This window comes from Phoca vitulina, unplaced genomic scaffold (assembly GCF_004348235.1).
Source record: "Phoca vitulina isolate PV1807 unplaced genomic scaffold, GSC_HSeal_1.0 scaffold51, whole genome shotgun sequence".
In the NCBI taxonomy this organism is placed as follows: Eukaryota; Metazoa; Chordata; class Mammalia; order Carnivora; family Phocidae; genus Phoca; species Phoca vitulina.
In genome coordinates, this window is record NW_022589754.1 from 436059 (window position 1) to 451357 (window position 15299).

Genomic DNA, 15299 nt, shown 5'->3' on the forward strand with positions numbered 1-15299 from the left:
ATGGCATGCATGAAGTATTTGTGTAATATTTCTATATATATATATTTTTCTACATTCTGAGTGATATAGGTGTGTGTTTTTATAGGTTTGCCTGAATCCATCATTGCAGCTGCATGTTCAAGAAGTGGCCAGAGGGTTCTGCATGTTGATTCGTAAGTTTATCAATGGTAACATTTAATACTTCCTAAATATCTCTGCGCAGAATTTCAATTTAAATACACACGCATGTGTGTATATATGTGTCTATATATGTCATGTATAAGCTAAGTTAGAAAAATGATTGGAATTGTTTAATTTTCACCAAAATATGTGAAACATATAAAATAGAAGTTTTAGAATTCTAGTCTGTGAAATAGTGATCTTTTTCTTTGAGAATTAACCAAATGTAGCATAATTTTTTCTCATGAGTGATTTTGTTTTTTAAGTGATAAATGATTATGTAAAAAACTTGGAAACCTCACACTTGCTTTTTTTCTTACATAACTGTGAGAGTGTATGCAACCTGTGTGTACTATTGTATTTTGGGCTTCACATTTTCTTTCTTTTTAAGTATATTTGACATACGATATTATCTTAGTTTCAGGTGTATGACATAATGATGGGACACTTAAATACAGTGGGAAATATCACCACAATAAGTCTAGTTACTGTCTGTCACCAAAATTAAAACATTTGTATTTTCTTATGATGGGAACGTTTAAGATTTACTTTCTTAGTCTTTCAAATTTGCAGTACAACATTACTGACTGTAGTCACCGTGCTGTATATTACATCCCCATGACTTACTTCATAATTGGAAATTTGAGCCTCTTGATCCCCTTAACTTATGTTACACACCTCCCAAACCTCCACCCCTTGGCAACCAATAATCTGTTCTTTGTATCTATGAGATTGGTTTTGTTTTGTTTCGTTTCTTTTATAGATTCTACATTTAAGTGAACTCATAAGGTATTTTACCTTTCTCTGATTATTTCATTCATTTATTTATTTTTGTTTAAATTCAATTAGCCAATGTATAGTACATAATTAGTTTCAGATGTAGTGTTCAATAGTTTATCAGTTGCATATAACATCCAGTGCTCATCACATCATGTGCCCTCCTTAATGCCCATCACCCAATTGCCCCATCCCCCCACCCACCGCCCCTCCAGCAATCCTCAGTTTGTTTCCTGCAGTTAAGAGTCTCTCATGATTTGTCTCTCTCTCTGATGACTTCCCATTCAGTTTTCCCTCCCTTCCCCTATGATCCTCTGGGCTGTTTCTTATATTCCACATATGAGTGAAACCATATGATAATTGTCTTTCTCTGATTGACTTATTTCACTTAACATAATGCCCTCCAGTTCCATCCACAACAATGTAAATGATAAGTATTCATCCTTTCTGGTGGCTGAGCAATATTCCTTTGTGTATATATATACCACATCTTCTTTATCCATTCATCTGTTGATGGACATCTGGTCTCTTTTCACAGTTTGGCTAATGTGGACATTACTGCTGTGAACATTGGGGTGCAGGTGCCCCTTCGGGTCACTACATTTGTGTATTTTGGGTAAATACCTAGTAGTGCAATTGCTGGGTCATAGGGTCGCTCTATTTTTAATGTCTTGAGGAACCTCCATTTTCCAGAGTGGTTGTACCAGCTTGCATTCCCACCAACAGCGTAAGAGGGTTCCCCTTTCTCTACATCCTTGCCAACATTTGTTTTTCCCTGTCTTGTTAATTTTAGCCTTTGGACTGGTGTGAGGTGTTATCTCATTGTGGTTTTGATTCGTATTTCCTTGATGCCGAGTGATGTTGAGCAATTTTTCATGTGTCTGTTGGCCATTTGTATGTCTCCTTTGGAGAAGTGTCTGTTTATGTCTTCTGCCCATTTTTGACTGGATTATTTGTTTTTGGGGGGTTGAGTTTGAGAAGTTCTTTATAGATCTTGGGTACTAGCCCTTTCTCTAATATGTCATTTTCAAATATCTTCTCCCATTCCGTGGGTTGCGTCTTAGTTTTGTTGACTGTTTCCTTTGCTGTGTAGAAGCTTTTTATCTTGATGAAGTCCCAATAGTTCATTTGTGCTTTTGTTTCCCTTGCCTTTGGAGACGTGTTTAGCAGGAAGTTACTACGGCTGAGGTCAAAGAGGTTGCTGACTGTGTTCTCTAGGATTTTGATGTATTCCTGTCTCACATTTATGTCTTTCATCCATTTTGAGTTTATCTTTGTGTATGGTATAAGAAAATGATCCAGTTTCATTCTTCTACATGTGGCTGTCCAACTATCCCAGCACTATTTCTTGAAAGGGCTGTCCTTTTTCCATTGCATAATCTTTCCTGCTTTGTCAAAGATTAATTGACCATAGAATTGAGGGTTCAGGGGGGCCTGGGGGCTTCAGTCACTTAAGCATCTGCCTTAGGCTCAGGTCATGATTTTGGGATCCTGGGATTGAGCCCCACATCAGGAGCCTCCTTCTCCCTCTTCCCTCTGTCCCTCCTCCCTGCTCATGCTCTCTCTCTCTCATTCTTTCTCTCAAACAAATAAATAAAATATTTTTAAAAAATAGAATTGAGGGTCCATTTCTGGAGTCTCTGTTCTGTTCCATTGATCTGTGTGTCTGTTTTTGTGCCAGTACCATGCTGTCCTTTTTTTTTTTTAAGATTTTATTTATTTATTTGACAGAGAGAGACATAGCGAGAGAGGGAACACAAGCAGGGGGAGTGGGAGAGGGAGAAGCAGGCTTCCCGTGGAACAGGGAGCCCGATGCGGGGCTCGATCCCAGGACCCTGGGATCATGATCTGAGCCGAAGGCAGACGCTTAACCAACTGAGCCAACCAGGCACCCCAGTACCATACTGTCTTGATGATTACAGCTATGTAATATAGCTTGAAGTCTGGCATTGTGATGCCACCAGCTTTGGTTTTCTTTTTCAACATTCCTCTGGCTATTCTGGGTCTTTTCTGGTTCCATACAAATTTTAGGATTATTTGTTCCAGCTCTGAAAAAATGTCGATGGTATTTTGATAGGGATTGCAATGAATGTGTAGATTGCTCTGGGTAGTATAGACATTTTAACAATATTTATTCTTCCAATCCCCGCGAATGGAATATTTTTCCATTTTTTTGTGTCTTCCTCAAATACTTTCATAAGTTTTCTGTAGTTTTTCAGAGTACAGAACCTTTACCTTTTTGATTAGGTTTTTATTTCTAGGTATCTTATGGTTTTTGGTGTAGTTATACATGGGATCGATTCCTTAATTTCTCTTTCTTCTGTCTCATAGTTAGCATAGAGAAATGCAACTGATTTCTGTGCGTTGATTTTATATCCTGCCATGTTGCTGAATTCCTGTATGAATTCTAGCAATTTGGGGGTGGAGTCTTTTGGGTTTTCCACATAAAGTATCATGTCATTTATGACATGAGTTTGACTTCTTTGCCAATTTGAATGCCTTTTATTTCTTTCTGTTGTCTGATTGCTGTTGCTAGGACTTCTAGTACTATGTTGAACAATAGCGGTGAGAGTGGGCCTCCCTGACATGTTCCTGACCTTAGGGGAAAAGCTCTCAGGTTTTCCCCATTGAGAATGATATTGGCTGTGAGCTTTTCATAGATGGCTTTTAAGATACTGAGGTGTGTTCCCTCTCTCCCTACACTGTGGAGAGTTTTAATCAAGAAAGGATGCTGTATTTTGTCAGATGTTTTTTCTGCATCAGTTGAGAGGATCACATATGGTCTTGTCCTTTCTTAATGTGATATATCATGTTGATTTGGGAATGTTGAACCACTCTTGCAGCCCAGGAATAAATTTCACTTGGTGGTGGTGAATAATCCTTTTAATGTACTGTTGGATCCTATTGGTTAGTATCTTGGTGAGAATTTTGGCCATGTTCATCAGGGATATTGGTCTGTAATTCTCCTTTTTGATGGGGTCTTTGTCTGGTTTTGGGATCAAGGTAATGCTGGCCTCATAGAACGAGTTTGGAAGTTTTCCTTCTATTTGTTTTTTTGAAACAGCTTCAGAAGAATAGGTTTTATTTCTTCTTGAAATGTTTGTAGAATTCCCCTGGGAAGCCATCTGGCCCAGGACTCTTGTTTGTTGGGCGATTTTTAATTACTGCTTCAGTTTCCTTGCTGGTTATGGGTCTGTTCAGGTTTTCCTTTTCTTTCTGTTTTTAGTTTTTGTAGTTTATAAATTTCAATTTTGGTAGTTTATGTTTCCAGGAATGCATCCATTTCTTCCAGATTGCCTAATTTGTTGGTGTAGAATTACTCATAACATGTTCTTAAAATTGTTTGCATTTCCTTGGTGTTGGTCGTGATCTCTTCTCTTTCATTCATGATTTATTTAATTTGGGTCTTTTTTCTTTTTGATAATTCTGGGTAGGGATTTATTGATCTTATTCTTTCAAAGAACTAGCTTCTAGTTTTGTTCATCTGTTCTTTTGGTTTCTATTTCACTGATTTCTGCTCTAATCTTTATTATTTGTCTTCTGCTTGGTTTAGGCTTTATTTGCTATTCTTTCTTCAGCTTCTTTAGGTTTAAGGTGAGCTTGTGTATTTGAGACTTCTCTAATTTTTTGAGAAAGTCTTGTATTGCTATGCACTTACCTCTTAGGACCACCTTTACTGTATCCCAAAGGTTTTGAACAGTTGTGTTTTCATTTTCATTTGTTTCTGTGAATTTTTTTTTAATTCTTCTTTAATTTACTGGTTGACCCATTCATTCTTTAGTAGGATGCTCCTTAACCTCCAAGTGTTTGAGTTCCTTCCAAATTTCCTCTTGTGATTGAGTTCAAGTTTCAAAGCACTGTAGTTTCAAAATATGCAGGGAATAATCCCCATTCTTTTGGTACCAGTTGAGACCTGATTTGTGACCCAATATGTGATCTATTCTGGAGAATGTTCCATGTGCACTCAAGAAGAATGTGTATTCTTTTGCTTTAGGATGAAATGCTCTGTATATATCTGTGAAGTCCATCTGGTCCTCTGTGTCATTCAATGTCCTTTTTTCCTGGTTGATCTTCTGCTTAGGTGATCTGTCCACTGCTGTGAGTGTGGTATTGAATTCCCCTACTAGTATTGTGTTATTACCAATGTGTTTCTTTAATGTGGTTATTAATTGGTTGATATAATTGGCTGCTCCCAAGTTAGGAGCATAAACATTTATAAATGTTAGATCTTCTTTTGGGTAGACCTTTTAAGTATGATATAGTGTCCTTTATCCCTTACTACAGTCTTTGGTTTACAAGCAAATTTGTCTTCTATGAGGATTGGTAACCTCCCAGCTATGTCAAAACAGCGTGATCTACTTGGTCCTGGGTGTATTTTGGTCTCTTTGAAGACACTAAATCCCCAAATTGAAAAGAAACCTAAAGTTATATATATACACACAAAAATAGAATTTAATACAGTGAATGGAAGCCAAAAAAAAAAAAAAAAGAATGTATCTATAAAATGTAAATGTAGAAAATGAAAGTTAAAGAAAGACTTAAAAACAAAGAGTTAAAATAAGAAAGTCGTTGAAAAGGAAAAAAAGAAATAAAAGGAAAATTTTATACTGAAATATAAACGAATCATGAGAAAAAACCCTTGAATTCTGTACACTCTTTTCCTCTAGCACTGGAGTTCTGCAGTCCTGCGTGCTCCTTAAACTTGGTGTTTGCCACTTGTTCCAGCTGGTCTCCTGGTGGAGGGTCCTGCTGCTCTTCTTCTCAGGTGTCTTTGCCTGGGTTGAGTTTTAACACCCCTTGCTGGGGGTGGAGGCTGCCCAGTGTAAGCTGCTTGGGGTTGCTCTATGTGGCTTTTGTTCCCTGAAGGCTTTCTGTGCCCTTGTAGAGGATAAAAATAAAAATGGTCACGTCCTGATCTCCAGCCCTGGAACTGAAGGGTCACAGCCCCCACTCTTCAGTAAACCCTCGGGTATTAAGCAGTCTTCTCTTTTGTGTGTGCCAAACTCTGCAGACTGCTGCGGTGCACGCTGGCATAGATCCTCAACGGAAGGGCGGAGGGTCATTGCCTTTCTGCTCTTTGCAGGGTCCCTGCATGGAGAGTGGTCCCCAATGGTGCCTACACCGGTGCCGCCCCTCTTGGGGGAAGGTGGAGGGTCACTGCGTTTCTGCCCTTTGAAGGGCCTCACACAAGAGTGGTGCCACCATCGTGCCGCCATTAGTGGTTTATGGCAAACTGAGCTGAGAGCCTCCTCCCGGTCTTCTTGACCATAACCAGTTTCCCCAATTCAGTGCTTGGGAACTCTGCTGGCTCAGGAACCCCCATTCTTTCTGTGATCTGGGAATCCTGAGACCCCACTGTTCCATCTAGGATTCTGCCCTGCTTTGCCACCTGAGCACCTTTCAGGTAGGGACATCTCTCACTGGAGCTGACTTCTAAAGGTTCGATTTTGTGCTTCAGGGCTATATTACTTTCTGGTAGCTGGCTTACAGAGGTTCCCTCCCCTGCCTTTTATCTTCTGATATATCCCCCTCAGATTCACTTCTCCTCATCTCCTACCTTGCAAAAAGTGGTTGCTTTTCTATTTGTAGAATTCCAGCAATTCTTTTCTTCGATCTCAGGTTGAATTCACAGGTGTTCAGAATGATTTGATGATACCCAGCTCAATTCAAGGGCAGATGAACCGAGGTCCCCTACTCTTCTTCCATCTTGCCTCCCTTTCCTATGACTTATTTCATTTAGCATAATACCCTCAAGTTCATCCGTGTGGTCTCAAATGGCAAGATTTCATTCTTTTTTATGGCTGAGTAGTATTCCTGTGTGTGTGTGTGTGTGTGTGTGTGTGTGTGTATGTATATGTATGTGTATAAATATCCATTCATCTATCAGTGTGTACTTAGGTTTTCTCCATATCCTGGCTTTTGTAAATAATGCTGCAGTTAACATAGGAGTACATATAGATTTTTTGAATTAGTGTATTATTTAGATAAATACCTAGAAGTGGAATTGCTAGATCATATGCTGGTTCTATTTTTAATATTTGGAGGAAACTCCATACTGTTTCCCCTAGAGGCTGCACCAGTTAACATTCCCACCAGCAGTGCATGAGGGTTCCCTGTTACTTATCCTCACCAACACTTGTTATTTCTTGATTTAATTTTTTTTTATTTTACTGTTACTAAAACTTTAATTCCAGTATAGCTAACAGAGTTACTAGGTTCAAATGTACAATACAGTGATTCAAAAATACTGTATATTACTCAGTGCTCATCAAGATAAGTGTACTCTTCATCCCCTTCACCTATTTCACCCATCACTCCACTATCTCCCCTCTGGTAGCCATCTGTTTATTCTCTGTAGTTGAGTCTGTTTTTTCTATTTGTCTCTCTTTTTCTTTGTTCATTTGTTTTGTTTCTTAAATTCCACATATGAGTAAAATCATATGGTATTTGTCTTTGATTTCACACAGCATTATACTCTCTAGATCCATCCATGTTGTTGCAAATAGCAAGATTTTATTCTTTTTTATAGCTAATATTTCATAATACACACACACTATACCTTCTTGATCCATTCATATGTATATGGGCACTTTGGCTGCTTACATAATATGGCTATTGTAAATAATGCTGCAGTAAACATAGGGGTGCATATATCTTTTCAGATTAGTGTTTTTGTATTCTTTGGGCAAATATCCAGTAGTGGAATTCCCGGATTATATGGTAATTCTCTTTCAATTTTTTGTGGAACTTTCATGCTATTTTCCACAGTGGCTGAACCAGTTTGCATTCCCACCAACAGTGCATGAGGGTTCCTTTTTCTTCATATCCTTATGACCACTTGTTTCTTGTGTTTTTGATTTTAGTGATTTTGACAGGTGTGAGGTGATCTCTCATTGTAGTTTTGATTTGCATTTCCCTGATGATGAGTGATGTTGAGCATCTTTTCATGTGTTGGCCGATTTAGATGTCTTCTTTGGAGAAATGTCTGTTCATGTCTTCTGACCATTTTTTAATTGGGTTAATTGTTTTTTTTTTTAAGTTAAATTGTATAAGTTCTTTATATATTTTGGATACTAACCCTTTAACAGATAAGTCATTTGCAAATATCTTCTCCCATTTTGTAGGTTGCCTTTTAGTGCTTTTGTTTACTTTGCTCCACGGAACTGTTTTTAGTTTGATGTAGTCCCAATGGTTTATTTTTGCTTTTGTTTCCCTTGCTGGAGGAGACCTATCTACAAAGATGCTGCTACAGCTGATGTCAGAGAAATTACTGCCTGAGCCCTCTTCTAGAATTTTTATGGTTTCAGGTCTCACATTTATGTCTTTAATCCATTTTGAGTTTATTTTTGTATATGGTGTAAGAAAATGGTCCAGTTTCATTCTTTTTCATGTAGTTGTTCGGTTTTCCCAACACCATTTGTTAAAGAAGACTGTCTTTTCCCCATTCAGTATTCTTACCTGCTTTGTCGAAGGTTGACAATATAATCATGGGTTTATTTCTGGATTTTATATTCTGTTCCATTGATCCTATGTGTCTATTATTATGCCAGTACTGTACTATTTTGATTAGTACAGCTTTGTAGTATATCTTGAAACTGTGATTGTAATACCTCCAGTTTTATTCTTTTTGAAGATTGCTTTCGCTATTCGGTGTCTTTTGTGGTTCCATATAAATTTTAGGTTTGTTTGTTCTAGTTCTGTGAAAAATGTTGGTATTTTGATAGGGATTGCATTAAATGTGTAGATTCCTTTGGGTAGTATGAACATTTTAATGATATTTGTTCTTCTGTGAGCATGGAATATCTTTCCATTTGTTTGTATTGTCTTCAGTTTCTTTCATCAGTGTTTTACAGTTTTTAGACTACAGGTCTTCCACCTCCTTGACTAAGTCTATTCCTAGGTATTTTACTATTTTTGGTGAAAGTGTAGATGGGATTGTTTTCTTAATTTCTCTTTCTTCTACTTCATTATTAGTGTACAGAATGCAATGGGTTTCTGTATATCAACTTTGTATCCTACAATCTTAACTGAATTCATTTATCAGTTCTAGTAGTTTTTTGGTGGAGCCTTTAGGGTTTTCTGTATGTAGTATTATGTCATCTGCAAAGAGTGAAAGATTTACTTCTCGATTTGGATGCCTTTTATTTCTTTTTGTTGTGGGATTGCTGTGGCTAGGACTTCCAGTACTATGTTAAATAAATGTGGTGTGAGTGGACATCCTTGTCTCATTCCTAACCTTAGGGGAAAAACTTTCATCTTCATCAGGATGATGTTAACTGTGGGTTTTTCATATCTGACCTTTAATGTGTTGAAGTATGTTCCCTCTAAACCTACTTTTTTGAGGCTTTTCATTGTGAATGTAAGTTGTACTTTGTCAGATGCTTTTTCTGCATCCGTTGAAATGATCATATAGTTTTTATCATTACTCTTGTTGATGTGTTATATCATGTTGATTGATTTGTAAATATTGTACCATCCTTATATCCTTGGAACCAATCCCATTTGATTGTGATGAATGTTTTTTTAATGTATTGTTGGATTCGGTTTAATAATATTGAGAATTTTTCCATCTATATTCATCAAAGTTATTAGCCTGTATTTCTCTTTTTCGTGGTGTCTTTATCTTGTTTTGGGTTCAGGGTGATGCTGGCCTCATAGAATGAATTTGGAAGCTTTCCTTCCTCTTAAATTTTTGGAAAAGTTGAGAAGAATAGGTATTAATCTTTAAGTGTTGGTAGAATTCACCTGTGAAGCCATGTAAGCCTGGACTTCTGTTTGTTGGAGGAGTTCTTTGATTACTGATTCAATTTCTTTGCTGGTAATCTGTTCAAATTTTCTTTCTTCCTGATTCAGTTTTGGGAGATTATATGTTTCTTTGTATTTATCAATTTCTTCTAGGTTGTCCAATTTGTTGGCATATAATTTTTCATAATGTTCTCATAATTCTTTGTATTTCTCTGGTGTTGGTTATTTCTGTTCTTTCATTTCTGATTTTCTTCATTTGAGTCCTCTCTTTTTGATGAATCTAGCTAAATATCAGTTTTGTTGATCTTTTCAGAGAACCAGTTTCCGCTTTCATTGATGTGTTTTATTCTGTTTTTAGTTTCTGTTTTATTTCTGCTCTAATGTTTATTATTTCCTTCCTTCTTCTGGTTTTGGGTTTTGTTTGTTGTTCTTTTTCTAGCTCCTTTAGGTGTAAGGTTAAGTTGTTTGAGATTTTTCTTGCTTCCTGAGGAAGGCTTGTACTACTACAAACTTACCTCTTAGAATAGCTTTTGCTGCCTCCCAAAGAGGTTATATTGTTGTGTTTTCACTTTCATTTGTCTCCATTTATTTTTTGATTTCTTGGTTGACCCATTCATTGTGTCATAGCATTGTTTATTCTCCATGTATTTGTGCTCTTTCCAGATTTTTTCTTGTGGCTGATTTCTAGTTTCACAATGTTGTGGTCAGAAAAGATGCATGGTATGACTTCCATTTTTTTCTCAATTTGTTGAGATTTGTTTTGTGGCCTAATATGTGATCTGTTCTGGAGAATGTACCATGTGTACTTGTAAAGAATGTGTTCTAGTTTTTTTAGGATTGTTCTGAGTATATCTGTTAAATCCATCTCCTGCATTGTGTCATTCAAAGCCACTATTTCCCTTTTGATTTTGTTTGAATTATCTGTCCATTGTTGTAAGTGGGATGGTAAGTCCCCTCTATTATTAATTAATTGATTGATTGATTAATTCCTTTATGTTTGTTAGTAGCTGCTTTATGTATTTGGGTCCTTACATGTTGGGTCCATGAATATTTACTTACAATTATTATATTTTCTTGTTGGAATGTTTCCTTTATGATTATATAGTGTTCTTGTCTCTTGTTAGTCTTTGTTTTAAAGTCTATTTTGTCAGAAGTGTTGCTAGCCCAGCTTTTTTTCACATCTGTTTGCATGATGAATGCTTCTCCATCCCTTCACTTTCAATCTGAATGTGTCACTGGGTAGGAAATGAGTTTCTTGTTGGGAGCAAAAAGATTTTTTAAATCCATTTTGTCACCCTATGACTTTTGACTGGAGCATTTAGTCCTTTTACATTCAAGATAATTATTGATAGGGATGTGTTTATTGCCATTTTGTTATTCATTTTATGGTTGTTTTTGTAGTTCTTCTCTGTTCCTTTCTTTGCTCTCTTCTGTCATGGTTAGTTGGCTTTCTTTAGTAATATATTTGGAATCCTTTCTTTTTATTTTTTGTATATCACTGATTTTTGATTTGTGGTTACCATTCTGTTTGTATAGACCATCTTATACATATGGCAGTCTGTAAGTTGATGATGGTGTAAGGTTGAATTCAATATTTACTCGTTTACCCCGTAATGTTTTAGGTATATGTTATCATACTTTACATCCTTTTACTTTGTGCATCTCTTGACTGATTTTTATCCTTCTACTTTATGCATCTCTTGACTGATTTTTATAGGGATACTTAATTTTATTGATTTTATTCTTCCTATTTTTCTTACTCCTGCTTATGGTCTTTCTTTTCCACTCAGAGTCCCTTGTAACATTTCTTGTAGGGCTGGTTTAGCAGTCATGAATTCCCGTAACTTTTGCTTGTCTGCAAAACTGAAAGCTCCTTCTGTTCCGAATGATAGCCTTGCTGGATAGAGTCTTCTTGGCTCCAGGTTTTTTCTCTTTCAGTATCTTGAATATATCATGCCATTCTTGTAAGGCTTGTCAAGTTTCTGCTGAAGAAAATCAGCTGATAGTCTTATGGAGTTTCCCTTATGTTCAGCTGTTTTCTTTTGCTGCTTTTAAAATTCTCTTTATCACCACTGCTTTTTGCCATTTTCATTACTACATGTCTTGGTGTGGACCTCTTTTGTTGACTTTGGGGGGGGGAACCTTTATGCCTTCTTGATCTGGCTTTCCATTTCTCCAGATTCAGAAAGTTTTAGCTATTATTTTTTTCAAATAAATTTTCTGTCCTCTTTTCTCTCTTCTCCTCAGATCCCTATAATGCAAATGTTATTACGCTTGATGATGTTACTGAATTCCAAAATGTGTTTTCATTTTTTTTTTTGTCTCTCCTGTTCAGTTTGAATACTTTCCATTACTCTGTTCTCCAGGTAGCTGATTTTTCTGCTTTTTCTAGTCTATTTATTCCCTGTAGTGTATTTTTACTTTCAGTTATTGAGTTCTTCATTTCTGATTGGCTCTTTTCTATGTTTTTGAGCCCGATGTGGGGCTCGATCCCATAAACCTGTGATCATGATCTGAGCTGAAATCAAGTGTCAGACGCTTAACTGACAGCCACCCAGATGCCCCATTTTCTATCCCATTGTTAAGGGTTTCACAGAGGTCCTCCACTCTTCTCATGTCTAGTGCATATCTTTATGACCATTATGTTAAATCCTTTATCATGCATTTTATTTATATCTGTTTCATTTAGCTCTCTTTGCTGTGATTGTCCTCTTCTTTCCTTTGGGCATTTTCCTCTGTCTTCTCATTTTGTATTAATTCTTTGTGTCTATTTCTGTGTGTTAGGAAAGTCAGCTACATCTCCTTCTCTTAAAAGTAGTGGCTTAATCTAGAAGAGATTCTTTAGTGCTCTGCAGTGTAATGTCCCTTGAGAAAAGATATCATCCATCTCTGATGGCTCTGTCTGCCTATTATGAGCAGGATTTGGTCCCTGTGTTGTTGGTGGGCCAGTCTTGGGCTCCTTTGGGCTTGAGTTGAGTCAGACCATGTGTTTGCCAAAGATCCAGTAGCACCAAACTGCTGGGTAGTTGCGCTGTGTTGTCCCCTGAGAAGCTTTCACTGGTGGTTGGGGCCTGCAGTGAGAGCAGCTTTTTGCCCACAGCTCACTGCTGGGGCTGTAGTCGGAGTGTTGTGTATCATTATCTTCCCCTCTGCCCAAGGTAGAAGTCACTTTGAAGTTGTGCTGGTCCCTGTTGGGGCTACTTACACCTTGCCAGACTTGTGGCACTGCTTTGGATGGGCCCTGGTGTATCTGAGGAGGATACAGGGGTGGGGCTTGCTGTTTGCTTGTTAGGTAGTGGATGTTGGCACTGTGCTTGTTCCTGCAATTGTTCACATATCTAGGCTGGGGTCAGGGGAGGGAAATGGTGCCTGCCAGCTTGTATCTGGAGAAGTCTCCCAGTGATCCTTGCCCGGCCAGCACAGGCTCTGAAATTAGTAAATAAATCTTCTCATATACCCCAGGCCTTTTTCAAACTGCTGCTTCTGTACTGTATTTTCACAGGGCTGTTTGTTGTGCAGTCTCTTTAAGGGTAGGGATCTAGTTTCTAATAGCCCTCATTGCTCTCCCAGAACCCAGCCTGCTGATTTTTAAAGTTCCTGGTGTGAAGCCCTGTTAATTGTAAGAACTTGCAGAATTATGTCCCTCTGGTTTTTCAAAGCCAAATGTTTCAGGGATTCATCTTCCCCGTGAGGTTTCCCTTTGCCTGGGGTGTCCTGGTGTGAGGGTCTGTTTCTTTCCCTTTCTGTGCCCACACCCTCTCTCCTCCCTTGGACAGCCCCCTCCCCCAGGTTCCTTTAGTTCTGGACCACTTCTCTGCCCTGCCTACCCTCTTCAGTATGGCCCCTTCTCTACATTTATCTGAAGAGTGTCTGTTCTGCCCAGTCTTCAGGTCATTTTCTAGGTTATTTATACTGATATGGGTGTTATCTGTGGGATGAGGTGAGCTTAGGATCTTCTTTGCTATTTTCCCCAGAAGTGCCTCTTGAATTTTTTTTAAGATTCTATTTATTGGGGCGCCTGGGTGGCTCAGATGGTTAAGCGTCTACCTTCGGCTCAGGTCATGATCCCAGGGTCCTGGGATCGAGCCCCACATCGGGCTCCCTGCTTGGCAGGGAACCTGCTTCTCCCTCTCTCTCTACTGTTCCCTCTCGCTCTATCAAATAAATAAATAAAATCTTTAAAAAAAAAAAAAGATTCTATTTATTTATTCATGAGAGACAGAGAGAGAGAGAGGGAGGCAGAGGGAGAAGCAGGCTCCCCAAGGGGCAGGGAGCCTGATGCGGGACTCGATCCCAGGACGCTGGGATCACGACCTGAGCCGAAGGCAGACGCTTAACCGTCTGAGCCACCCAGGCGCCCCTTGAATTTTTGTTAATAGGCATTCTGATGGGTATGAGGTAGTATCTCATAGTGGTTCTGATTTGCATTTCCCTAATGATTACTGATATTGAGCTTCTTTGTATGTGCCTGTTAGCCATCTGTATGTCTTTGGAAAAATGTCTGTTCACATATTCTGCCCATTTTTTAATTGGGTTGTTATTTTTGTGTTGATTTGTATGAATTTTTTGTATATTTTGGATATTATCCCCTTATTGGATATACTTTTGTAAATGTCTTCGCTTTCAATAGATTACCTTTTTATTTTGTTGATGATTTATTTCACCGTGCATAAGCTTTTCCGTTTAATGTGGATCCATTTGTTTATTTGCTTTTGTTGCTATTACCTTTGGAATCAGATCTAAAAAACATATTGTCAAGACTGAAGTCAAATTACTGTCTATATTTTCTTCTAGTTTTATGTTTTATGGCTTTACATTCAAGTCTTTAATCCACTTTGAGTTAATTTTTGTGTATGGTGTAAGGTAGTGGTCTGGTTTTATTCTTTTTCATGTGGCTGTCCAGTTTTCCCAGCACCATTTATTGAAGAGACTGTCCTTTCCTCATTCTGTATTCTTGCCTCATTTATTGTAAGTGAATTGACCATGTATGCATTCATTGGTTTATTTCTGGGCTTTTTTTTCTGTTCCCTTGATCTGTGTGTCTGTTTTTATGCCAGTATTATACTGTTTTGATTACAGTAGCTTTGTAATGTAGTTTGAAATTAGGGAGAATGATCCCTCCAGCTTTTTTTTTTTTTCCCCCCTCAAGTTTGCTTTGGCTATTCGGGGTCTTTTGAGGTTCCATACAAATTTTAGGATTGTCCTACTTCTGTGAAAATTCCATTTGAATTTTGATAGAGATTTCACTGAATTTGTAGATGGCTTTGAGTGTTATGAACATTTAACAATATTAATTTTTCCAGTCTGTGAGAATGGAATATCTTTGTATTTGTCTCTTCTTCAATTTTTTTAATCAGTGTCTTCTGGTTTTCCGTTTACAGATTTTTCACCTCCTTCATTTAATTTATTCCTAGGTATTCTGTTATGTTGTGATTGTCAATGGGATTGTTTTCTTGATTTCTTTCTGATAGTTTGTTGTTAGGGTATAAAAATGCAACATATTTTTGTATATTGATTTTGTATTCTGCACCTTTACTGACTTATTAGGGTTAAAAGTTTTTTGGTGGAGTCTTTAGGGTTTTCTATATATAATATCATGTCATGTGCAAATAGTGACC

At 37.6% G+C, this 15299-nt stretch overlaps 1 protein-coding gene across 3 annotated transcripts in view; it reads left to right on the forward strand.

Annotated features, from left to right (window-relative positions):
• Positions 1–15299, forward strand: part of CHM (CHM Rab escort protein) — a 206495-nt gene that overhangs the window by 23462 nt on the left and 167734 nt on the right. For all 3 annotated transcript variants that reach the window (XM_032387919.1, XM_032387917.1, XM_032387918.1), the window contains exon 2: positions 86–152. In XM_032387919.1, coding sequence (XP_032243810.1) covers positions 86–152 — 67 coding nt within the window. The remainder of the gene's footprint in view (positions 1–85; positions 153–15299) is intronic.